Source organism: Syngnathus acus, chromosome 9, assembly GCF_901709675.1.
Source record: "Syngnathus acus chromosome 9, fSynAcu1.2, whole genome shotgun sequence".
In the NCBI taxonomy this organism is placed as follows: domain Eukaryota; kingdom Metazoa; phylum Chordata; class Actinopteri; order Syngnathiformes; family Syngnathidae; genus Syngnathus; species Syngnathus acus.
The window spans coordinates 9,047,318-9,072,558 of record NC_051094.1 but is presented as its reverse complement, the minus strand read 5'-3'; the positions used below and the strand labels follow the sequence as shown (position 1 = coordinate 9,072,558).

The window sequence follows — 25,241 nt, the reverse complement described above, 5'->3', positions numbered from 1 at the left end:
GGGCTCTCATGGGGATGCTCACGTCCAGTCATTGCAGACTTTGATGAAACTCCACACACACACACACGCGCGCGCCTCAAAATAAATAAACAAGCCGTGGCTCACCTATCAAGAAGTTTGCAAGTAAAAAAATCAACCCTACAGCCAAGTTGCTGAATTCAATGTTGCATGCATGCATCATCTTAAACACTTTCGCAAATTACATTCAAAAAGAAAAAGATGAAAAATGCCTGAGAGACATATGAGTCATTCAATGACTCATTGGGCACATTTTACAGCTCACTTGATAGGCGAGATGTACAGTAGACCTCCATATTGAACTATTTTCTTAAGTGGACCTGCTCATCCATCCTGGGTCCCCCTCCTCCTCCAGCCGCCCTCCCTTTGCGCGCCTCCCCGGCTCTTTTTCCCACCGCTGAGAGGAGCAGGACGCGGCTACCACGGCGGGAAGCAATGATCCTCAAGCATTTCCCTTAAAAAAAAAAAAAAAAGTTCACTGTCCCATACACAGATGCCACCACAAGTGGCGGCTCACATCGTCTTAGACCTCTCATGGAATAACCTGACAGGAGCGTATTGACGCAAATGTGGATATTTCATCTTCAATAAGACTTTCTGTTATTATTTTTTTCTTCTAAAATTGCGCGGCTTTGCTTCCATACTTCCAAGACGTGCACGTGTGCGACTACTATAACAAATGGAATGGGCTAATATATTTTGATTGATCAGATGTAATGTTGTTGTTGTTTTTTTGAGAAAATTGGAATTTGATTTGAATTTAGATTTTTTTTTCTTCTCTAGCTAAGGGTTTGACTGCTGGTGGTACTTTGGAAGCATTCATCATCTTTTGCGCAAGAACAATCAGAAAATCTGCGACGTGTCTTTCCGTGCCGATTTTGCCGTGAAGTTGATGAATGGGTCTGTTAGAAGCAGCTGTCAAAGTCATGGGATCCTCCTGCCCCCGGGCCGCCTGGGAGCGCCGTTCACAACTCCACTGCGCATGAGCGCGCATTGGACAACTCCAGAGAGGGAAATTTAAAAAACGTTCTTTGGGGGGGAGAATCAAGTGCTGCACAGTGGAATACAGTAGATGGTCTCTCGGACGATCCATTCACACATTCTTCAATATAATCCAAAACAGGTAAATTGCAATGTTGTTCTCTTCTCTGCATGTTTAGCTTTGTTGAATGTTTTGCTTAATGAGCTAATTGAAATTTCATGTCTTATGGCTTTGTTGTTATTGTCTTTGTTGTCATGGTAAAGGATGAGGCATTTAAATTTCTGGACTAACCTTAATGCCAACATTTAAATGCACGAATTAAGGTTAGAGTCCCTGATTATTTTTTTTTCCCCAATAACATCTTTGTTAGAGGAGCTCAAGTATAATTTGAATTGTGCGATTGCAAATAAATAACGATAACAACATGCCACAGTATTAAGATGATACAATAAGGACTACCTATTTTTTTTTCATTATTTATTTTTTATGTCCGTGTGGATTATTGAATTAAATATTTGGTTTTAAAATCAACTGGACCACAGCATAAGCAATGCGGCGCTTTATCTCATGTATACGATCTGTTTAAAACATCATCGGTACGTGCAAATATGTTGATTTTATTTGTACCCCTGGTGTGGTATCACATATAGATCCCAGGAAATGATAGAAGGTGGAATTACATCCAGGATGTCGGGAATAATTGAGGATGCTGGCCATCATCCGTCTCCACAAGACTATAGGTAAGACTGTACTTGACTGAAACTAAAACTTGCATTACACAAAACAAAATCTTCAAATTGGAGATTAGAACGTTCTGAACACTGTCCGTGTAAGCATTAGCAAATTGCTTTGGAGCACAATGCTCACATGTATGAGCTCTTTTCGACAAATGGGGGAAGGGAGTGGGATGAATGAAAAAAAGGAAGAAAAAAAAAGATAATAAAGACGAGAAGAATAAATGATTTTCAGTCTGAATGGATCTGTCAGAAACCATCAGCTCTGTTTACACTCCTGCTGTCGGCACACGGAGAGCTTGAACCTCTCGGGCCGTCGGCTCAGGGGGAGATGGGGCGCTCTCTGGGTGACCCGCATGCACAAGTGGCTCCCAATTAGACAAGGACGAGAGGGGAGGGAAAGGGAGGGAGGGGGAGCGGCTTTGGGGTTCAATATTTGGTGTTGTTGAACCTCTGGGAAGACTCGGGTGATAAACGAAGAGACCAGTTCAACATGTTATGCATCAGTGAGCAATTTTTTATGCTTGCTGGTGGCACAAGAAGAGGGCTGCTGGAAAGGCCCTTGTGTGCCTTTTTTTTTTTTAAAATCCGCATTTTGGACAGTTTTAGGTCATAATACATTGTGTGTGGCAGGACCAACGACACTTTATTATACTGATGTGTCATTATTGTAATGATATGGGAATGACGAATGACTAAACATTTTGGAACATGTGTCCAATTGTTTTTTTTCTTACATCTTACATTTCCAAGTACAATATTCAATGACATCAGTAATGTCACTAACTGTGTGCATCAAAAGACTCCAAATCAATGACAAGAGTGGAGTCGACGCGTGCTGTCTGGAGTGATGTCAGGTCACAACACACATAAACACACACACTCACACAAACTAGTCTGACCTCAAACTGCGTTTGCACCCCCCTGGGGCCCTTGGTTGATTTCCTCATGTAGGAGGTGTATCGTGTGTGGTGTTGGGCGTGGTTTTACCCAGGGTGGAGGCTGGAAAGGGACAGGGAAGCAGATGGTATCCTATTTGTCCCTCTTATGTGAGGCCTGTCATACCGGCAGATTAATGCAAGGGCCTGGGGCGAAGAAAAGAAATGACAGAAACAATCAAGGAAGGGTCTGACCAAGACAATAGAGCCACGTGCCACTGGGCAGATTTGTCGTTTGAGACACAATAGGTGATCATTTTTCAATAGACGAGGCCAACTGTTGCAGGCAACATGTGCTGCTGTGCCGTGTTTCAAACGATCTCATGTGTTGTTTACGTATGATTCAGCCAATGATGAGGGCCGGGTTGCGGTCACCTGACACGGTTGATTTTCGTTTTTTTTTAAATAGGTTTGGTTTGTGCATGCGTGAAGGGGGCGGGGGGGAAGTGCTTCACTGTCCCCACAAAGTGAATACTATATGTTGTCATGGCGACCCCTGTTACAAACCCCCCTGAACACTTAGTGCGTGTGTGTGCATAGGAGAGACTGAAGAGGATTGAAGAGGATTCCTCTCTTTTCATTCTCTCGCTTCCAAGTCGGCCACATAAAAGACAGTATGACTGGCAGATGGTAGTTCACTGCTTAAACTAAAATTAGTTGGGAAAAAAAAATTAAATCTCAAAAATGCATTTCAAAACCATTGACCCAAGAGTTGTGTTAGATTAAAGACCTACCCAAAATACATTCCCAATAATTCTATGAAAATAACATTTAAAGTCTTGCAATGTATAACAGTTGTTTTCTTGGGTTACCATTTTTTTAAATTTGATGCATTGCCAATATTTATACTTCACTGTGTGTCGTTCCTACAACAATGGGACAGATGATTTCTTCTGAATAGGATTTGTTTAACTCCCTGGTTGTTGATTAAAACAGTTGCCGACGAATTAACACCAGTAGCTAATCTTCTTATATGCTAAACCCTGGAGGGCACAGCTAATACACTTACACTGGAACCCAGCTTCACGGAGCAGCTGAGGCTTCTGACTTAGAGAGATAAAAATGTTCTCTTTGGAGTTTATATGTAAATGCAACCTGTGCTCTTTGAGCTGGGTCTGACAGCTATGTCGGCCCCTCCCCTTCCCTCCCATCCCCTAACCTCCCCCTTCCCTCTGAAGGCTTCTGACCACGGACCCCTCCCAACTGAGGGAGGAGGACCTCCCTGGGGACCTGCAGTCTCTGTCGTGGCTCACCTCGGTGGACGTTCCCCGACTACAGCAGATGGTGGATGGCCGCGGCCACAGTAATGGGCCCTCCCAGGGCAGCTTGTTGGAGCAACAGACAGGTGAGGTGACAATTTCCAAAACAATCAAAAAATCTTCACCTCTCTGATTGGTCACATCATATTTAATTAGAAAATGTTCAACATTCTGCTCCTTAAAGCCCAACTGAGCAGCATGGCCATGACAGGAGCTCAGTCCTCCATGCTCCACCTGCAAAGCAACATGCAGCACAGCCCACTGGGAATCAGCATCATCAGCACCCACAGTGGAGCAGTGAGTCCAACTGCATGCTCTGAGCCATTCAAGACTTTAAGGTGTGCAATTTTTTCACGCAGATGTCTCCGTTTCCCATCAACGGGATGCCCTCACCGGGGTACCAGTGCCCCACCTCGGTATACCAGTCGGCACCACAGCAGGTGTACTCGCTAACCCAAACTGGACAACAGGTAACACACTCAAATGGAAGAACCCGCCACTTATTGAACACTTCTTAAAAGCCCAAACATTCATTTTGGGACATCCGAAGACATCAGTGACAATATTGTGATTGTCTTTTTGCATTAGTGCTCAACAGGCGGGCTGTACAGCAATGTCTCTTTCACCAACCAAAGTCTATTTTCACAATCTCGCCTGGCACCACAAGAACAGGACCTGCAGCCAAAATGTTTCCCCAAACCCATCTACTCGTACAGGTTGGTCCTCAAGCATCACAAGTGACCCTTTTTGCTCACCGCTTCATTCGCAACTTCTTTCTCTCTTCAGCTGTTTGATTGCCATGGCTCTGAAGAACAGCAAAACAGGCAGCCTTCCAGTCAGCGAGATCTATAGCTTTATGAAGGAACACTTTCCTTATTTCAAGGTACATACACACAGTTTCCTCAATTGTGAACAAAATCATGAACGAAGGTGCCGCTCACACGACTCTTTCCACGCAGACGGCCCCGGACGGATGGAAGAATTCAGTCCGGCACAACCTGTCTTTAAACAAATGCTTTGAGAAAGTGGAGAACAAGACGAGTAGCTCGTCCCGAAAGGGTTGTCTGTGGGCGCTGAACCCGGCCAAAATTGACAAGATGGAGGAAGAGATGCAGAAGTGGAAACGCAAGGATCTCCCAGCCATCCGCCGCAGTATGGCCAATCCAGGTCAGGGACTTACCGACAAATTCACTGACAACGTTCAAGTCGGCAATTGTACTCAAAATGATTCACCTGCTTTTCAGATGAGCTGGACAAACTGATCACGGACCGGCCAGAGAACTGCAGACGGAAGCCAATGGAACCCATCATGACCCGGCTGCCCGGCTGTCCGACGGGCCTTTCGCTGACGGCCCAGATGCAGCAGCCCCAGCCTATCGTGACCCTCTCCCTGCCGTGTTTACCCATGCACCAGCACCATCAGATCCAAGCCCAGCTGCAGGCCCAAGCCCGTTTGGCGCCCATGTCCCCGGCCCCGGCACAAACGCCTCCCCTCCACGCCGTGCCCGACCTCTCGCATAGTCCGCTAACACAACAACCCGGCAAGCCTCCTGATGACTTTTACAGCGTTCACGTAGACAGCCACACAGAAGTGGACGCACTGGACCCCAGCATCATGGATTTTGCCCTTCAAGGTAAACCCTGCTTTTCTGTTTGAAAGCTAAAATCACTGAAAACAGAAATAAGAGCATAAATTACAATAAACAATAATAAAGGAGTGGAAGAAGTGAAAGTTCACATAATATTGAGACAGTAATCAATCATAAATAAATAACCATATGTCTATATAAATATCCATCCATCCGTGATTGTGTTCACAATCCAAAATGTATTTTAGTCTGTCAATTAATTGTTTTCAAATGTCAAAGACTAAAGATGTAGAGCAGATGATGTAGCAACAACAGTCATAACTATGTTTGCATGTTAACATTCCTTGACGTGATCAATCACTCTGACCTCAGGTAACCTTTGGGAGGAAATGAAGGACGACAGCTTTAACCTGGATGCATTGGGCACCTTCAGTAACTCCCCATTGCGACTATCAGACTGTGATTTGGGGAGCAGCCTCCCTCCTGCCGCCGCAAACCCACCGCTGTCAGACGTACAAGTGACGGGTCTGTACACGTCGTACACGTCACAGGAAAGCCTCTCCTCCCAGTACATGGGCTCACCGGCCAACAGCAAACCCATCGTCCTGCTTTAGAACAACACAGGCGAAGGATTTCTGACGGAATACCAACTGGAAAGATTCTGAAGTACAAATCAGCCGGGAACTATCAAAAATATGAGTTGTTGGGAAGTCCACAAGAAAATTGCTCACTTAAAAAAAAAACCAGACACTTCCAAGAAGGTTTTGTGGAGGAACTGTCATGTTTTTCATCCTGCTCATTTTGTGTTTGAAAGCCCTTACTGTAGTTTTGTCTCTTGTCTGCTGTACTGTGATAGACCTTATTGCTGTGTTGTTTTATTTATATTTATATATCAAAAAGGCAGCTGGGGAAATTGACCACTTGTCAACCTTTTGCTGTATATATCTGAATGTTCAAATGGCTATTACCACAGAAAAGCTTTCTTTTGACGACATTTACCCAACTTCATTCCAAAATGCTGACACGTGCCATCACTTTGTAATTCTGATTTGACACCTTACATATGTGATTTACATGTTGGATGGAATATTAGATGTGTTTTTATGTTCCACTGGAAAAATGAATGGGTAAATAAAATACGTTTCTTTTGCCAAAAATAAATCGGTGACATTTATTAACACATTTGTTGTCAAGATGACAAAGGTGCGTGTGAGCTAATATACATTCATATGAAATGATAAACTCTTAGCGGCAACTTGAAGTCCATCAAGGCCGTGATATACAGGGGAAAAAAAGCAGTCAAACACAACTCTAGATATCTGTATTAAATAAATTTGGTACGTTAGCCACGTGAAAGGGAAACCGGACCGATTCCACCACTTGAAAGCAAAACTTTAACAAAATATGAAATGTGTTCTTTCATTTAAAAAAAAAAAACATTCAAAGTCATGTTGGATTTGTAGAATTACAAATCAATGAAAATGATTAGGACCCTTGTACTACATATACTAAAATACTTATTTTGCTAGATTAGCACTACGCATTCCGACATGAATGTTTACACGATTATCAGCAAATGACTGCTTTGTACGACAGCACCTACCTCAAATATAAATACAAAGCTCTGTGTAAGCTGCAAAAGTAACAGTGGTATGATGCATGTAGAAAAGCAGCAGTTTGTCAACCAAACGTGAAATTCTAGACTGAAATGGTCTTTGGATATCCAACTGAAATGTCCTTGCAAGATTATTAAATTGACAAGTCACGTTATGGTATTTTAAAGAAGTGGACTTCAAGACTATTTCAAAAAAATAGGTTCATAAATCCAATTCCCTAAATTGCACTCTTAAAAGTGCGAGTGTAACTGGAAGCACTTAGTTCCCATTTTACAATAATACAAGCCTTAAAAAGGTCCCGCAGTTCAGTTGGTGTTGCTGTTGTCCATGGTAGCAAGCAGATGAGAAAGCTTGGCCCTCTGTGATGCAGTAATATTCTGGCTCATGTGGATGATGCAGTCCATGGCGACGTCAGGGTTGGACTCAACCAGACTTTGACAAGAGCAAAAGAAACCAGGCGGCAAATGTTAAATCCAAAGCATACATTTACTATTTCTGCTCACCAAGACAATTTGGTCTTGATTATGCTAATGCTAATCTGCGGTGTGTGTGCATGCATACCTGCGGATATGTTTCAAGGCGTTTTCCCTTTTTAGGTACTTAATATTCTCCCGGATGGCAGATCGAGTGCCATCCTCTTTGGACCAGTGCTTTTCAAGCCATTCGACTACTGCTTGGTTATTATCCCACAGGTATGCCTGGAGGGGAATTCAGAAGCACAAACTGGTTGTTGATATTGACTAGACATTTAAATCTCACATGCCTGTATGACATTTCTTTTTGGAAGACGCTTTAAACAATATGAGATGACTTGTGTGTCAGGGTAGGTAAACGCCATAAAGTACATATGTTGCAGTCACCAACCTTGACAGTTCCCTCGGTTTCGACAAACCAGCGGCGCAGCATGGACTGCATGTGTCCGTCACTGAGGTCTTTGTTGGCCTGGAGAATCTCGTACTTTACCTCCTGCTCCGACAGGAGACGCCGCAGACGCCAGTAGAAGAAAGGCCGTGCATTCTTCCAATCTAAAATATCCTGAAAGCCAGAGTGAACTCTATAATTCATATTAAAGTACAACATTTTTTAAACATATATATAAAGTAGAGTTGAATGGACCATTTTGGGGTGCAAAAAGAACAAACTGTATATTTTTGTCTGTTGAAAAGTATTTCTGGAGTGTGTGCAAGAGTATATTTTCGAAGGGTCAGAGGCCTGGAAAAGTGTTAGAAGCATTTCATCAGACTTTGGACAAAGGTAGCCTATGTACTCACATTGATGACCCCTTTCTCCTGCATCCTGCCAGGAGTATCGTGAAGATCCACAAACTGCACTGCCACCTGGTGGTAAATGGGCAACAGGAATTCTTCTCTTGCCTTGAGCTTTGCTTCCAAGTCTCTGCATTGCTTCTCGGGCAGATCTAGAGACGCTTCAAAATACACACGAATGTCAACAATTAAATAAAAATATGTGCGGGGTGGGGGGAAAATGTGCGCTCAGTTTGTATTACATTGAAAACAAAAAAAAAAAAACACTTACCAAGCTTCTCAACCAGACCAGCATAGACGGAGTCCAGTCTTCGCATGGTTTTCAGCAGATCCTTTTTCTTGAATTTGATCTCCACTGTGCCTTCAGCTTCCAGCACGCCACCTCTGGACAGATTCATTTCATGAGACAAGACTATTGATGAGCATTCAGTATACGTACACACGTGTTTCAAGCATCTTCACATGAGGTCAAATAAGTTGTGCACCTGCTCTCTCTGTCAGCATATAGCTCCATGCACAGAGGGTTAATGGTGGGGTCAATGACAACCCAGGAGCCTCCTCTCAATTCGGCATGTGGTGGAATGTACACCAGCACAGGCTGATGGAAGCCATGAAGGGCATCCACGATGTAAGCCCCAAACTTTAATATCTGGTCATACATATCTGGGAGAAGGAACGGAAACAATAGTGAATGATGAAGCATTCCACCATGTTTTGGACATAATGCAAATTTTCCGCAATATACCTTTCATTCCACCGGAGAAGCCTCTCCAGTTGGCAAACACCATGAGAGGCAGACGCTCCCGGTTGAAGTCACAAATGGCCTGAGCTGTTTTAAAGGCTGAATCGGGAAACCACACTTGACCTGCCTGTTGCAGAACCTGAAATTTAACACAGATCATTATGTTGAATTGAGTGAATGTTGACAAAGCAGTATATCAGGAGGTAGCGTTATAACCACATTGAGCATCTTACAAAACAGAGTATTCATCTCATTTATAGTACATCAATGCGTAATATTGTGAATGGCGATGGGGACAATGTTCCCATGGATACTCACTTTGGATTCTGAATCCAAGTTGGCCGGATCAGCCGGTACAGTTAACTCAACAGTGCGTGTTTCCACAGCAATGACACCAAGGGGGATCCCTCCTAACCTGTACCATTTCAGCCAGCAATTAACAATCGCTTTACACACATTATACAATACTTTATGCATTATTATGACATGAGCTTTACCGTGCTCTGCCCACTACGACAGTCTGAGCCCAGGAGCCCATGATCTCCATGAAAGAGCCATGATCGAAGAATCCACTCTGCCATGCACCTCTCACTGCTATGAATGGTTAAAAAAATAAAAAATAAAAAATAAATGTGTGTATTAAATAATTAACAGGGCTTGTTTTCTTTCTCAATGCTCACTAGGGTGGGGTCTCCCGACCAGCATCCATCGGGGGTCATATGGTGCTTTTGTGGGAGTGAAGTCAATCTCTCTATCAACAGGATCTGTGGTTGGTACAACGGGCACGGACGAGTTGTTGTTCTGTCAGAAGAGGAGACAATCACTTATGAGTGACACAAATGGTTACCACGGAAACAGAAGAATTTGTATCACTCGGCGGGACCTTCGGCATGTAGGAGAGCCACTGGAGGATGGTGACAACGCCCTCAAAATCATCTGGCACAGTAGTGTGTGTGACGCCATTGTTGTGCATGATCTGGATGCCGCCCAGCTGGTTGTTGGAGGCGTAGACCTCTCTGCCCAGAACCTGCAAAATCCAGGCCTTACTTAAACCTCTCACACTGCTGAATTAAAAGTTAATTCTTTTAAGAGGAACTGTATCAGTCTCCAAAACTACATTTAGACACACCAACCTTGTTGAGCGCACTTGCTCCGGTCAGGATAATGTGAGAGTTCTCCACCTGGATCACCCTCTGGCCCAAACGTACCAAATATGCCCCGATTCCAATGGCGCGGCAGGTCACCTGGAAGAGCACAAACGAATCAAACCTGGGGTGACGAAAAATGCTATTGTCTCATTGTACACATCTGCTATGCAACCTCACCATACTGATTGTAATGATTTCGTCATAGGCCTGAGCGGATTCTCCGGCAATGGTGCCTGAACCTCGCAGGTTCTCAACCCCAAGACCTTCATCCTTCCCAATGATGTCAGTGAGGATGTACCTGGGAAAACAGCAATCGTAGCAATGAACATGAGAAAAGATACAAATAGAAAAGGTGCTCTAAAAGTCAAACATATTTCGTTTCTCATACCTTGACTCCCCTCCTTCTTCCACATGGTGGCAGTGCACAGAATTGGTGGCACTGATGCGTGTATAGTCATGTGGTGTCAGGTAAAGATATTTAAAGCCCTAAAGAGAGACACATACGTCACATGACTCAATATGACTCCTGGGGACAAATAAAGGATGTTTTTGGGTGTTTGGGCTAGTTCCTCAACTGGAACCCAGCGAATGCCAGCAGGCCCTCACCTTGTAGGGGTCGGAGGGGTCTGTCCAGGCTACTTGGAACATGTGTCTGATCTCCTCAGCGAGACCAATGCGCGCTCCACTGTTGGCGGCAATATAAATACGAGGGATTCCCTCAGCTCTTGCCAACTCCGAGGCCCTGAGGAACAGCTCATCTTCCTGAGGTCCAAACGACCCGATCATGTGGGTGATGTCGTTACAGATGACGACGATGTCTCGACCTTCTGGATATTCTGGCGTCTTCATCTTCATCTTGAAAGCAACTATTCCCACCTGGCAAAGAGAAATACGAGGAAATATTCACACTGACGTAATGTATTCCGCCGGATGTCAATCTTACATCATTGTCTCCAGGCAGGCGGTTGAGTTGCACCAGACGACCTTCTGGGTCCAGAACCAGCTCAGTGCACATTAGCATATCTTTTGGATATTTGTCTCCTGGACCCCACTGCTTAAATAGTGCCTATAGAATGATTATAATGTGAGCGAGAACAGGGGGGAAAAAAAGGAATGACAACATTCAAGTTGAGCAGTGTTGTAACAGGACCTGCTTGAACATCTCCGGGAAGTCATAGACGTATGTTGTGCCCAGAGTTTGAGCCTGGAAACGTTTGGCCTGCAGCAAGTCTTTGGTAACATAAGGAGTGTTGATCAACATGCCTTGTAGAGGTCCTTGTTTGTCTCCATAAGACTGGAACATAATCTAGAGAGGGAAATGACAGGGAATAAATCAAGTGAATCAAGATTTATACATTTAATATATATCACTGATGAAAACCGTACCTGTCCAGAACCTGGGTCAGTAACTTCCTTATACAGACTGATGTCCAAGTAATAGCCAGACTCGTTTGTCAAAAAAAGACGAATAGGGATGGCGGGCCCAGTGGGAGTCAGGCGAATGTTGATTTTCAACTCAGCTTGCAGGACACGCAGCTTCCAAAGTCGGCTTCCGTAGCGCATCACCATGGAACGGACCGACTCCTCGATCTGAGAAACAAAAGCAGATACGCATGTATGTATGTATGTATCCGGTTGCAGAGACGTGCAGCGCACTCACTTTCGATGGGTCCATAATGACGGTGGGGACAAAGTTGAGGAAGATGTGGTTGCAGTCGGTACGAACGGTTGTGTTACTGAAAGCCACCTCCAACTCATCCATGGCCTCCAGCAAAAGTCGTTCTCCCTCATTCTGAAGATACTCAAAAGACGCTTCCTAATTTGCACAACACAATCCCAATAAAACATTAAATAGGATAATATCTATATCTAGTTTGGGCTTTTTTTGTCAACAGCCTCTTGCCTTTGTTATCAGATCAGAGTGGCGAATAATAGCTCGGATGAAGAATCTGTAATCTGTAACTTCGGCACCCTCCTGAACACGAGCGGCTCCCAAGTAGAGGTGCATTTTGTGGTTGGCACAGGGAACGGCAGTCAAGTCAAAATTCCTCATGCGGTTCAGTTCCAGCTGAAACGCTAAAGCTGGCTCCAGATTTCGGTAGATCCGATCTTCCTGGAACTGTGCGTGAAAACAGAAGGGGAGGACCTCATCAGAGAAGGAACACACTTGCTTTAAGAGTTAAAAAGAAGATAAAAACAAACGTACCCCATCTCGTGCTCTGAAAGTAAAGAACTTGGGGAACTCTCTCTGTTGAAAAGAAATAAAATGTTAGCAACTATTCACACCCATTTTCGTTTCGTTTCGTTTATTTCAAACGTGAAAAAAGAATAAGATTATTGTACACAATGAAAAGACATGACAAAATACATGCATATACATATATACACATACAGACATACCTACATACATACATATACATATATATATATATACATATAAAAATATACATATACATATATATACATATACACATACACATGCACACATCCATACACACAAACTACAAGCGTAGCAATAAAGATATAACCGCAAAAGAACCATAAGTCACATTCACATGTCTGAAAAGGCGTAGGAAGAAGTATAACTTATGTTATATGTTCTTAAAAAAGAACCTAAAATGCAATTTTTTCGGAAGACGGTAAGAAATCAGAGTATCCAGAACCTTTGACTGTGTGGCAACTGTCAACCAATATGAGACTTTCTAAAAATCATCTAATCATTTGAGGCGAATGTTTTGTATATGAAATTCATCGACTGGAGAAAATGTACCTTCTGTGCAACCAAAAATGTGATTCTTCTGATGCCGTATTCAAAGAGGGATGATCTCTAAGGAAAATAAAATGACATTTGAGTAATTCTGGAATGACTTAAGATTGAGAGCCACTTCGGTATATGAGCTGACCTTTGACTGGGCAAAAGAAGTGAAGGCAGAAACTAAGTCGTCATCATCCTCAGTGTCAGCTCTTTTTATTGAGACATTAATGATGTGGATTGGATTCTCCCTGGTGTTCTGTCGGGAACAAGAAGATGTATCACCAGTGGGAAGAAAAAAATAAATAAAATCCAAACTGACAACAAAAGTACTCACCTTAGAATTCTCATCTTCAAAAAGACTGGAGCAGGATTCTAAAAACGGCTGGTTCTCCGAGAGAGGCTCTGCAAAACTGGAGAGAACTTCATCAAAGTTCCTGCAAAAGAAATAATACATATGAAGTCAATGGCCTCATAAATCCCTCCTAAATGTGAAAAATGAACACAGGGTGGACCTTTTGAAATCGTCAAAACACTGGAACGCTACCATAGCGCCCATGCGTTGACAAGGTGGAGACAAAGCTCCCTCCAGGAAGAGATCACTGCTCTGCCGTCGCATTTTTAACTGGCCCGAGGCATTCAGTGGGACAGGAACCCTGGAAAAAAATAAAGACAGATGGTGACTAGCAGATCACACCAGTAGAAATGTGTGCTTTGTCAAAAACAAACACGAAGAACATTAACAGCCATGACAATAAGAATTTGAGGCAGTTGCATTTTTTTGCATATTAAATACAAAAAAGAACAATCGCCCTCACGTGGATTTTGGATTTCCCATTTTGACATGAATTATGATTTGTTATCAAGATTAAAACTTCCGCTCCACATTTGAGGACAATCACATCTTTGGCAGGAGATTTTTAAGAGGAACGGCCGAACCTCCCAAAAAGCTCTGTATCGATGTACAAGTTGAGAGAAGCGTTGCATTCGAAGAAGATCAGCTATAAAAGGAGAATTAAGGAAGGACTTGTTATACAGCAACAGTCCTTGAGGGCAAATGTTTCTGAATTGACAGGAACGAGAGGAAAAAAAAAAAAAAAAAAAAAAAGGCAACTGGCATGCTTAGCTGTGAGACATACACACCATCAGGTGTAGTTGGTTGGGAGGAGCTTTACTCTACCTGTTCAGAGTAGGGCTGCTCCCTCTGAAATAAGATGATTGACAGGTGAATATTAGCAGTGGAGGATCAACATCCTCCTCCACCTCTAGGCATTATGATTTATACTGCACATTCCAGTTGAGTGGGTTTAAACTACTCTTTGAATATAAAAATAATTAAAAGTTATCTACATGGATGTAATTGAAAGATTTTTTTTTTTCTTCACCTATCCTATCCACATTGTTTAAGACAGAATAGTATTTGTGGGATATGGCCTGATATGCAATCGGACTACAGGTTGTCATTCGCCAGCAGAGGAGTTGAATTTGCTTTACAAGTGTTACCTGTTGGGATGTGATGACGGCAGCATGAACTGGAAATCTACAGCGCACGTTCCATCCCGCAGCTGGTGATGCTGGATACTGTTGAGCTCGTAAGCGATGTAAGCCCGACGCACGTACACCTGGAAAAAAAAAGGCACCATGTTGTTCCTGGCGAATTAGAAAATCAATACGAGCATCTGAGGGGGTGAGTGCATTGTGCAGACCTCCAGCGCAGCCATGCAGACGACTTGATTGGCGTGGTAGAAGAAATTGGGCAACACGTCAAAAATGGAGGTCTCGGAGAGGATGAGTTTCTGGGGGAAATGAAGAAACACAAATGATGGGATGTCAAAGTAAGACAAAGTGACAATACTTACCTTGAGGTTTTCAGGGCAAAATTGATGGCCATACATGTCAATGGCAGAGAGGAAGATGGATTCCACTTGGTTGTGTCTCAGTTCATACGATGGTAAATGAGAGGCAATCAGCACCTACGCCAGAGTATCACACAAAATGAGTCACGGGGATCAAAAAATGAAAAATACACACCATACTGCGTCGTACCTGTCTGGCTCTTAAGGCGACCTTTGAGTTCTCCATCTTACTGAGCTGAGTGAGCTCATTGAGAATCGCCATCAGCTCATCTGCCAGAGTTGGATCCCTCCCGCACAGTTGATCCTAAACAAAGTGCAAGTTAGTCCGAGTTGTGTTGAAATCCACTTGTGATGAATGCGATGAAGGTCCTTACGATGAGCATCGTGACCAGGATGTTCTTCTTGAAGACCTGGGCGTGAGAAAAGATGTATTCCAGTACAGGACTCATGTCGGGCTTGTACTGTTCTCTCAAGTTGATGACGCACTTGTCGTAATGAGCTGCTTGTGGAAAAACATCAGATGGTTACGCTCAAAATATTGTTAAAGCGGAGAAAGTATGACTGTCACCTTGTTGAAACTGCATCTCTACTTGAAGGTATCGCTTCAAAAGATCCAGAACCACAGACTTCATGTAACCACGTATTCCACTGCGATACCTGGAAGACGACAAAAAAAACATGAATGCGTGCAATATCGATGACAGAAATAATATTTACTGATCATAGGAAATGTGAGCAAGCTGACCTCTGTACCAGCTGAACGATACTCTGAGTGTTAATAAAGAACACCTCTCGATCAGCCTTCCTCTGCAGAGTGGCCGCATGGCTGTCGAGAACGTTTGCAATCTGGATTGAGAAAGAATGTTAAGCCCTGTTTAGCGAGACAATTAAGTTTATAAACTGACAGAACTCAGCATTAGTGAGGACAATCCAATGTGTTTCTCCAAAGTCGTTTTTGCTCAATGGCCGCTGTGTTGACGTCTGTTTTTCTGGTTGTGGCCAAGGTGTTTCTACAACACACTTGGCATTTCTAATTTAAATTAAAAAAAAGCACCAAAGCTCTAATTGATACATTTTACTGAATTGCATGGATTTATGATGCAGCAAAAAAAAAAAAAGGAATGATGTTATATAATCCTATCCATCCATTTTTAATTGCCCTCATTTGGTCACGAGCAAGCTGGGGCTGACTTATTAGAGTAAGAACCAAAAGAATAGAAAAATCACTGCAGTTTATCTGCAATCAAAATTAAGACAAATATTAGTTTTAAAAAAATTGGAATATGCCCATTTATACAGAGCATTGCTTTCTAAACTAATTTTGTACCCTTTGGCTTGGAAACTGGCACAAGACGGAGGTGATGTTGCTGGCATATTGGGCCATGACTTTACGGATATCTTTCTCAACGCTGGGTGGGATCCGGCCCGCCACGCTAGTCATGATCTCCTGCAGCTCCAAAAGTGGCAGAGAGGGGTCCCTCAGAGTCTTCATGAGGGTTGCTACCCATTGTTTCAACTGCAGAAATAAGAAGAAAAAAAAGTCAGCATGCTCAAGTGATCGAAAATTCAGTCGCGGGTAAACTTGCTGAGGTCCACCTTGGTGCTAAAGTAGGGCTCTTCTAGGCAATAGCCATCCATTACTTTGACTAGATTTTCAAGGATGCTGTGGAACACCTGGTGGAGCCTTTCCCCAACTATGGGCAACGGGTGCTGAGGTGGTAGAGAGGCTGTATTGAGCTCCACCTTGATTATAAAAGAACAGCATGGTTAGACTTTGTGTAAATCACAAAAGACTTTTCCCCATGCCTGGACATTTGCACATCTGAGTTATTTAACTTGCCCGATGTATACTGCTAGGGTCATCCAAGCTCATATGTGCCATCACACAGCCCGACTCCAAAACCGCTCCGGGCCGCTTGACAAAATGTACATGCCCTGCTTGCTGCACAGTCAGAGTCATCACCATCTTCATCACCTAAGTCCACACCACAAAAATAAAATCGTTACATATTAGTTTGACTGATATGAATACAAATGCATATTTTGTGAAATTCACCTCAATCTCCGCATAGGCCTCTCCTGCGCAAATGTGAGCTCCGTCATCAACAATGTACTGCAGTAGTTTACCAGCAGAGGGCGATCTCAGCATAGAAGGATCTTTTTCTTTATCAAACACACAAGTCTTGTTGCCAACAGTGATGCGGTAGCTGCGGAATTAAAGTTGTAAAGCGGGGGTGAATAATGAATTCAGTCTGAATTTTGAAAGTAAAATAACCCTTACCTGTCCACCTCCTCTTTCATATAGGTTGTATGGCTGCTGCCATCATAGGAGAGCAAAAGTCCGCCATCACTGAGCCGATGGACATCTATTTCAATGTTGGAGCCATTCATTATGATGACATACGTTGTCGGCGACTGGCGAGCGACCTGTCGTCGACAAAGTAAGTTAGTTGACTGAAAATTAAAATGGGAAATTAACCATGGAACGGAATTGAACGATACCTTTAAACAGAATTTGACTCCTTCATAAATGAGATCTACACTGAGAGAGTTGAGGAGGCTGGCTGCAGGCAGAACCTGGCCTCTGTGGGTAGAGAAGAGTTTGGGCACACAATTATTCATTATTATTATTATTATTATTATCCACTGTCAAGATGTTACGAGATTTATACTGACCTTTCTAGTGAGTGAAGAAAGTCAGACATGCTCTTTCTGAAGCTTGCATCAGCAACATGCAAAGCCCCACAAACGATGCCCAACATGGTGTCTGGTCTTTCTGCCTGCAGAAAAGTCACGTGGCCTCTTTTCCCAAACTTGACCAACCCATCATGTCAAGACAGCTAACACATGACTCATACCTGCACTTTTTCTGCTATGAGATGATCCAGCCAGCTCGTGTCTATGTCATTGTTTCGGAAACTCTCCGTTTCTAGTAACTTGATGAGGTATTCGACGGTGGTCCTGAAATCCCCTCTGATTGACAGCTCCTTCATTGCCACCACCATGTTCCTGAACCAGATAGATAGCAAAGGCTGACAACGTAGCAATAAGTGATTTAAGGTCAACAAGAAACGAGACTTACGAAATGGCCTCTTCTCGGTTCTCCCCCCAAGAGAAACAGTGTCCGAACTGTGAGTCAGCAAATTCATGCAGACCCCCGGTTGCTCCGACACTAAAGTAACCCCAGACGTTTTTGCTGCTGCGGAAGTTCAGCTCTTGCACGGTGCCTGAGCTGGGTTTGAACCCCTGCAAACAACAAGCTGGGAATTATCTTTGAGGAAAAAAAGAATGGAACAGCATTGGTGAGTATGAGCTCTACCTCGTCAGGGTTTTCACTGGTGATTCGGGCTGCTATGACGTGCCCTCTTGGATTTGGTGGGCATTCTGGAGTCTCAAAGTTGATCGTGTTGTCACCCCATGCGCTTTCTCCATAAAGCAAACGAATGTCTTTAATTCTGTGAAGGGGGATGCCCATGGCGATCTGTCGGAGATGACAAAATGTGGGAAAACAATTTCTATGGTTGCAAAAATTGGTTCATTCTGAAAAAAATAACACCTGGAAAAAAATATACCTGAAGTTGGGCAGCTGGAAGGTTAACATCAGCAAACATCTCTGTACAGGGATGTTCTACCTGCAGACGAGGGTTTAGCTCCAAAAAATGGAAACTTCCATCCTCCGAGAAAAGATATTCCACTGTTCCAGCACTGACATAGCCAACCATCTTGGCTAATCGAACAGCATACTAAGTCAGGAGGAGGAAACAAAATGTCAACAAACTGGAGAAAATACATCCAAAAAATACATTCTTGACGTGACTAACCTGTTCCATCTGCTCAAACGTGGAGGGCGCAGCAATGGTTGCAGGGGCTTCCTCTATGATCTTCTGGTGCCTTCTTTGGATGGAGCAGTCTCGACCAAACAGAGAGATGGCGTTTCCATACTCGTCAGCCAGTATCTGAACCTCGAGGTGCCTTGCGTGCTGGGCCAGCTGCATGATGAAAATGGGCGAGCCGGGTACTTCTGTCTGAACCTGCACCCAATATACACCTTTGTCAAAAATGTGGGGCTGGATTACATACAATTTGCATCAAGATAAAAAAAAAAAAGAGCTCACATACCTGTCTAAATGAGCTTGGAAAGTCATCAGCACATTCGACTTTCCGGATACCTTTCCCGCCTCCGCCCTCTGAAGCTTTGATGATAACAGGATAACCAATTCTCTCAGCGCCCTGCTCCAAGGGACATACAAACCAGTTTGGGAGGTCATACTTATTTGAAAAAACTCCGGATATGTTTGTTGAACATGGCTACCTACCGCCAGACCATCATCTACATCTGCAACACAGCCTTGTATGTAGACTTCAGGAGGAACACTGATTACATTGCTGGAAATTTGGTCAGCCTCCTTCCAGTCTACTTTCAGACCTGGAAGAGCACAAGAACAGAGTTAAAGGGACAGTGTGTTGAATTTTTTGTGTGAAACAAACAAACTATCTGATGATAACTAAAATACAGTTCTACACCGCACTACATAGAAATCAATTAATGTCAATTAAGGTGAATCAATTAATGTCATTGGAGAATGAAAATTGAGAATAAGTAAAAGAATTTGAATTATTTTGGGGTGGTAATAAGCCTGAATATAGTCACACAAAACCTTTTTTGCCTGACGTCTTGAGCAACCTCACCAAATCTCAAGATCTCAGTTCAACAAGCATTAAAGGATTGTTATTCCATTTGACTTTTGTGTGTCTTGTGACACGTATTCCAAAAGACAGACCAGTCTCAACACCGGCTGTTAAAACAAGAAGACCTTGAGAGAAGAATCTACACCGAATCTAATGTAGGCGGTAAATCTGTCTGCAGCTCAGCAATGTTGTCCGCATTGGGTAAAATGACACAAGAAGAAGAGCTCAAACCTGATCCGCTCCACGGCAGTGTAGGAATGTCTGCACTCTGGGCCACAATTGAGGAAGCCACCTTATCTCCAAGAGCCCACATAGCCTTGCTGGATGGCCCTAAAATAAACAAACAATTAGAAAACCAGCACAAACTCACAAAAGAGCTTTTTCAAATTTTGTTTTACCCAAGAATGAAATGCCTGCTTTGTTCAACAACTCTGGTAGTTTGGGATTTTCCGAGGCGTGACCCCAGCCGGCCCAAACTGCCTGTTGATGGACAAATCTTTTGTTACACTTGAAACACATGCGGAGATGCCACAGTGGCGATTACCTGTACTGGAATTCGTTTAGCAATGTCCACTATCAACTCCACATTGGCATAGTTGTTGTTGTTTGGCCCACCAGGAACAGGAACATAGTGGTCTGCCATTTTGATGTATTCTAAACACAGAGACAAACAGGTAATGATTCATATAACAGCATGTCGATGAATAAATAATTAGTGGCGTGCAGTGCCGTACCTGCGTTAGCTTTCAAGTCTTCAGGGGTGACCATGACCACAAAGCGGATGGCCTTCTCATTTCGAAACATCTCGTAGGACCAACGTCGAATGGAGCGCATGCATTTGACTGCAGCGATGCCGTTGTTGGCAATCAGCACCTGTGAAAGACGCAAATTGAATAAGCAAAGGGAAAAGGGAGTGATTTGTACAACTGGAAAAAAAACAACAACAGCAACAATTAAGCATTTCTAATCTAAGAGGTAGTTTAGAAGGAACAAGATTTTAAGTTCTTACTTTTTCAATGACACGATTTCCACCAAAGCGGGTGACAAACTCGGCAGGAGAGGCCACAGTGAAGTCTCGATGAAGATCCATCTTTCGGTGTTCGCGTCCTCTTTTCACCAAGTGAAGACCAGACATGCTGGGCCTAGAACAAGAAATGAAACAACGTGGGGCTTACTTGTCGTCCTTTCAGATGACAGGTAACTAGCTGAAAAGAGTTCTACACAAGCACACAAGTATAGAGCTTGAAGCGTAGATAGAAGCAATTGAGCTGTGGAAATCAAAAGCCAAAGTCAAAGTCCAGCTTCTATGATGCAGCAGCCAATCTACACGACTGTATTTTCTTATCTTGTTTTCTGCTGTTGCAAGTACAGTATATTGTATGGCTAAAGCACTTCCCATTGAAAGTGCTTTGTGTTGAGAAAATAGTCCTAAAATGACATCATTAAAAATACAGCACAAGTATAGTGTCCAATAGAAGGTTTGTCATTAAGTGGCAAAAATTCACGTTGAAAGAAAATACAACAAAACAAAAGCTATCCGGCAAAACAGCGTGATTAACTCTGATGATAAGAAATGATTTGTTGCTATCATAGATTTGCAGGAAGAATATTTTTATTAATATGCACTCAGTAGCCACAACATTAGACACAGTAATGCAGTTTCATTGCATCATACTGCGAGCTTGCTGTTTGTAATATTTTTATTTGACTTATTTCATCATGTGAGAGAGACAAACAATAACAAACCACACCAATCAATTTCCGGCAGCCCGAGTGAAGTCGGACCATGAGTGAATCCAACTTGAAAGGCTTGCCCTTGTTTGGAAGTAAACTGTTTGATCAGTGAACTTGATATGAGTCATAATTATACAAGCTGCACTTTTTTTGTAGTACTTGTTTACAAGCACTTTTTAAAAAATTTCTCCGTCCTTGAGCAAAGCACTTGAGTGACATAAAATGGGAAGTATGAATATCACAGTGATGAAAGACACCTAACGAGAGCTGTAAAGGTCAACAACGATGACGCCATACCACAGTTAAACAACTCTTAATCCACTTCCCTCCACTAGAAAGAGCTTTTTCTTCAGTTGTACACACATTACATAACACTAGCTACATCATGAGCATGTTAAAAAAAATATGCAGCAGCATCTGCCCGGAAATGCTGCATGCATGAACAGAACTTGGAAAGTTGAAACAAAACATAGGCAATGGTGTCAAAGGACAACGCTTAGTGACTGACCTTTGACGACACGGGAACCAGGTGTTACTTTGAAAAACATCTCCTTCCATTATGTCGCATGCTTGTGCATTTGAAAAGTGAAATGAGAACTCCTAACAAAAAAAGGACACTTCCTGCCAAGCTCCCCTTTCACTTTGCCCTCCCACAAATGCAGATAAGACAGACCACAAGCTACCCATTACAAGTTTAAACAGAGCAGACTCGAGAGTAGCGCACAAGCTGGTCCTTCAACTGCAACCACAGCAAGCTACTTTATTATTAAGGCGACACATTTTAAATATATATATAGTCGTATGAAAGGAGACTTGGAATCTCTCCTTATTGTATTTCTGAGGTCGAACACAATCTGTTCCAGAATGCTGGAGTTTATCAATTAATTAATCAATTAGTAACTCCCAAAGTGAATATCAAAACTTAAAAAAAAAAAACACCGTTTTGTATTCATAAGTGACTGCATGCGTTTTGCTAAGCTGTCGAATGTGAATAAAACTGCAAAGTTGTTTTTCTTTGCATCTTAATAGACATATTCCGTGCCAAATTGTGTCCCAATTCCAAGTCATATGACTTCAGAAGCGTCTGACTTAAAGCTTCCAAAATGTTTTTCTAAAAGAGGGCGGCTAACACACGTGCTGCATAACTATTCTTTATTGCACCTACTGCAGAAATGTTTGGAAAGAAAATGTCTTACCTTCCCCCCACGGAAGTAAAACAAAAAGAAAACTCAATGTGCTATTGTAAAAATAATTCACTGACGGAATTAGGAGGGTGGGTGGTTAGCCCTGCAATCACAACACAAATTTCAAAGTCACTCTAGCTCCACTAATAGAGCAAAGGGGGTGTGTAGCATACAACAATAGCACAAGTTGTGGCAGTCAGATGATAAGAGCCAATCGGGGCAAGTATGATGCTTGTCTGTCACTCCAAGCAGAGCGTAAACAACTTTAAAATGAGACCACAGGAACACTAAAGAGTGAGCATATGTAAGGTGTATGAGGCACTATATGTATCATACTGTACGACGTCACATTAAGTATCTTACTTGATGCCTGAAGAGCTGGGCGGTGGCGCTTCATGGGATGTCTGAAGATGAGACGATTTGGCTGCAGAGGCAGTTGTGGGCTGCGAAGCGCCACTCGGCGGTTTAGCTGCCAACGGCTCCTCGTCTGAAGAATTGTCTTCTGATGCTCCCAGTATAAACTTGAGACGCTCTCTCGTCCCGGGCCTGGATCTGAGCATTGGCACATTGCTTGTAGAAGGGTTTTGATTGGTGAGGGGCTGCTTGTGCTGCTGCTGTTGCACTTTCACGTTGTTCCCCTCAGGCTGTGTCGATACACACGGTTGGCCTGGATGAGAAGAGTGTGCAACAGGCACACCCTCCTGAAGTCCAGAGGGGCTGTCGCCTGACGGAGATTCCTCTCCTTTCTCGGGCATCGCCACTGAGCTACTATTAATCCTCCGCAGGTGAAAAATAATCCATAGGATCAATCCCAACAATGCAAATGTAAGCATTTGCAAACATCCTCCTGATACTGTGGAGAAAACAAACAATTATATTACGTAACATTTCTATTCACATCGGGCCTTTGACCGAATTTCCTTCATTGATTATCCAGTAATTAATATTATTTGAAATGGGTTTTTAATACAGTATTCAAAATAAATATTTAATATTAATTTAATTATATAGCTTTCAGTACTACTGACCACTCTCTCTCTAAGTAGATTGAGGTGTCAAGTGAATGTATAACAATTGGTGGATGATAACTGTTTCCTTCTTTTGTAACGTGCTCTTGAACTGCATTTGTCTGCCCTTGCCCTTTGATTAGTCCACTGGGAGGCAGAGCAGGCTTGGAGACTGCAGTACAGTATTCTATTCTAGTCTTGGGACATTAAACTGAAAGTGGACTGCTGAAGGGGGTTTGGAGGGCATATGTCTCAGCACAAGGGCATGCTGGGTAATTTACATATTTGAATCAGACTAAAGAGTTGAAGGCAAAAGCGTGCAATGAATCAATTGATTTCCCATTGCGGCATTCAGCTCCAATAAAAGTCATGCAACCTTACCCAGGAACTGTCTGGTAAACAAACCAGCCGCTCTAAAACAGCTGACATCAGATCCAAGAGTGGCTACTTGGCTACAACAGGAGAAAAGGTCAGTCCAGACGGTCTGACTGACCATAGATGATGTACGTAGAGGTAACCAGAGTAGCAGAGCACACTGAATGTGCACATGGTGGACACGACTAAAAACTTCAACTCTGTATCGACGTCAACTTGTTGATCCTGACACTTATCGGGCGGGTCAGATGTCTAATCGAAGACATGTCTGTGGTGGATGTCTAAAAAACTTTGTTTCAGCAGAAACCCCGAATATAAGTCAAAAGCTCAGTACAATGTATTAATTGAATTTAGTAGCCTTCTTCGCTGTTCATCTCAGTAGCAGCAATGCTTTGATCTTGACACCAGGTGAGAACAGAAATCGATGTAAACAGATGAAATTGCCTTCCTTTGCTTTATTTTCCATGAAACTGACGCGTTTTTTGTTGAGATTATTCAGGTTTTGTTTTTAAAAAAATTAACAGAAGAAGTATTCGGTGAAGCCACTGTTATAGACTAAATTTGGTTGTTGTTGATGCCAGTAAGTTAGCTAACAGACAACAAAACAGACAACATTAATAGATGTAGACAATTATAAATGTTTTTAATTAAGTTACTTTTGTTCAGATAAACCTTTTGTCATGTGCACCTACCTGCAGTTTGGTGTCAATCACTCACCAGCAGCAACTCCCCAGTATAGTAAACATGTGCATAAGGGTTAAGTTTAAGCTCCTCCCACTCCCACACGAACGGAAACTCCGTCAAAGATCGTTTGGAGTGGTTTGAACCCTTATTCTTATGAAAATGAATGACCTAGACAGCAATAATAATAATAATAATAATAATAATAATAATAATAATAATAATAATAATAATAATAATAATAATAATGATAATAATAATAATAATAATAATAATAATAAAGATAACAAATGTTTTCTGTAGATATCTTTTTCAACATATTACATACACGACTGTATCTTAATGGGTTTTGATGGCCAATTTAAATGTACATTTGGCATTTTTAATCATGTAATTAGTTAATTACATTAAAAGGAAGTAAAACTCATCAAAAACAATTTAAACATTGACTGGTTAATTAAATTCAAGTAAGGATCAAGTATTATTCTGTCACTAAATTTTCGACTTTTCATATTTCACATTAAATGACCACATGCACTCAGGCAAATGATGGGGGGAAAAAAAGAAGAAAAAAAGGAGTTACACAACTTGAGTTTCGTCGATGAGGCCCAGAAGTGTGAATCTTCCGAATAAACGATCTTTGTGTGAACGATTCGCGGCGCTGATCTCGCG

The 25,241-nt window shown here is 42.6% G+C and overlaps 2 protein-coding genes across 3 annotated transcripts; one reads left to right on the top strand and one right to left on the bottom strand.

Moving 5' to 3' along the window:
- Positions 1-446: 446 nt before the first annotated feature.
- On the top strand, positions 447-6,806 carry foxn4 (forkhead box N4). The gene is made up of 10 exons (XM_037258494.1): positions 447-1,141; positions 1,651-1,740; positions 3,851-4,017; positions 4,116-4,228; positions 4,291-4,401; positions 4,520-4,647; positions 4,718-4,814; positions 4,891-5,098; positions 5,176-5,565; positions 5,893-6,806. Exons 2-10 carry the CDS (start codon positions 1,661-1,663, stop codon positions 6,132-6,134), a joined length of 1,536 nt encoding a protein of 511 aa, XP_037114389.1. The 5' UTR covers positions 447-1,141; positions 1,651-1,660; the 3' UTR covers positions 6,135-6,806.
- A 144-nt stretch (positions 6,807-6,950) lies between these two features.
- On the bottom strand, positions 6,951-24,679 carry acacb (acetyl-CoA carboxylase beta). Of its 2 annotated transcripts, XM_037258492.1 has the most exons (54): positions 24,581-24,679; positions 22,870-23,359; positions 20,598-20,730; positions 20,323-20,461; positions 20,133-20,242; positions 19,987-20,068; positions 19,820-19,918; positions 19,216-19,325; positions 19,019-19,129; positions 18,721-18,930; positions 18,472-18,642; positions 18,219-18,380; positions 17,982-18,145; positions 17,758-17,908; positions 17,576-17,679; positions 17,402-17,483; positions 17,181-17,326; positions 16,956-17,106; positions 16,740-16,874; positions 16,496-16,642; positions 16,227-16,415; positions 15,645-15,745; positions 15,468-15,556; positions 15,274-15,398; positions 15,090-15,203; positions 14,903-15,016; positions 14,750-14,839; positions 14,547-14,665; positions 14,224-14,247; positions 13,559-13,699; positions 13,381-13,480; positions 13,195-13,302; positions 13,062-13,118; positions 12,498-12,539; positions 12,195-12,410; positions 11,952-12,107; positions 11,678-11,881; positions 11,442-11,597; positions 11,235-11,357; positions 10,898-11,167; positions 10,680-10,777; positions 10,469-10,589; positions 10,277-10,387; positions 10,027-10,170; positions 9,824-9,944; positions 9,641-9,737; positions 9,462-9,558; positions 9,147-9,282; positions 8,887-9,064; positions 8,673-8,785; positions 8,408-8,562; positions 8,001-8,171; positions 7,698-7,834; positions 6,951-7,568 (listed from the first exon to the last, which is right to left on the bottom strand). In XM_037258492.1, exons 2-54 carry the CDS (start codon positions 23,337-23,339, stop codon positions 7,442-7,444), a joined length of 7,221 nt encoding a protein of 2,406 aa, XP_037114387.1. In that variant the 5' UTR covers positions 23,340-23,359; positions 24,581-24,679; the 3' UTR covers positions 6,951-7,441. The 2 variants fall into 2 exon arrangements, with proteins under 2 accessions (XP_037114387.1, XP_037114388.1); XM_037258493.1 differs by lacking the exon at positions 14,224-14,247.
- Positions 24,680-25,241: the final 562 nt, after the last annotated feature.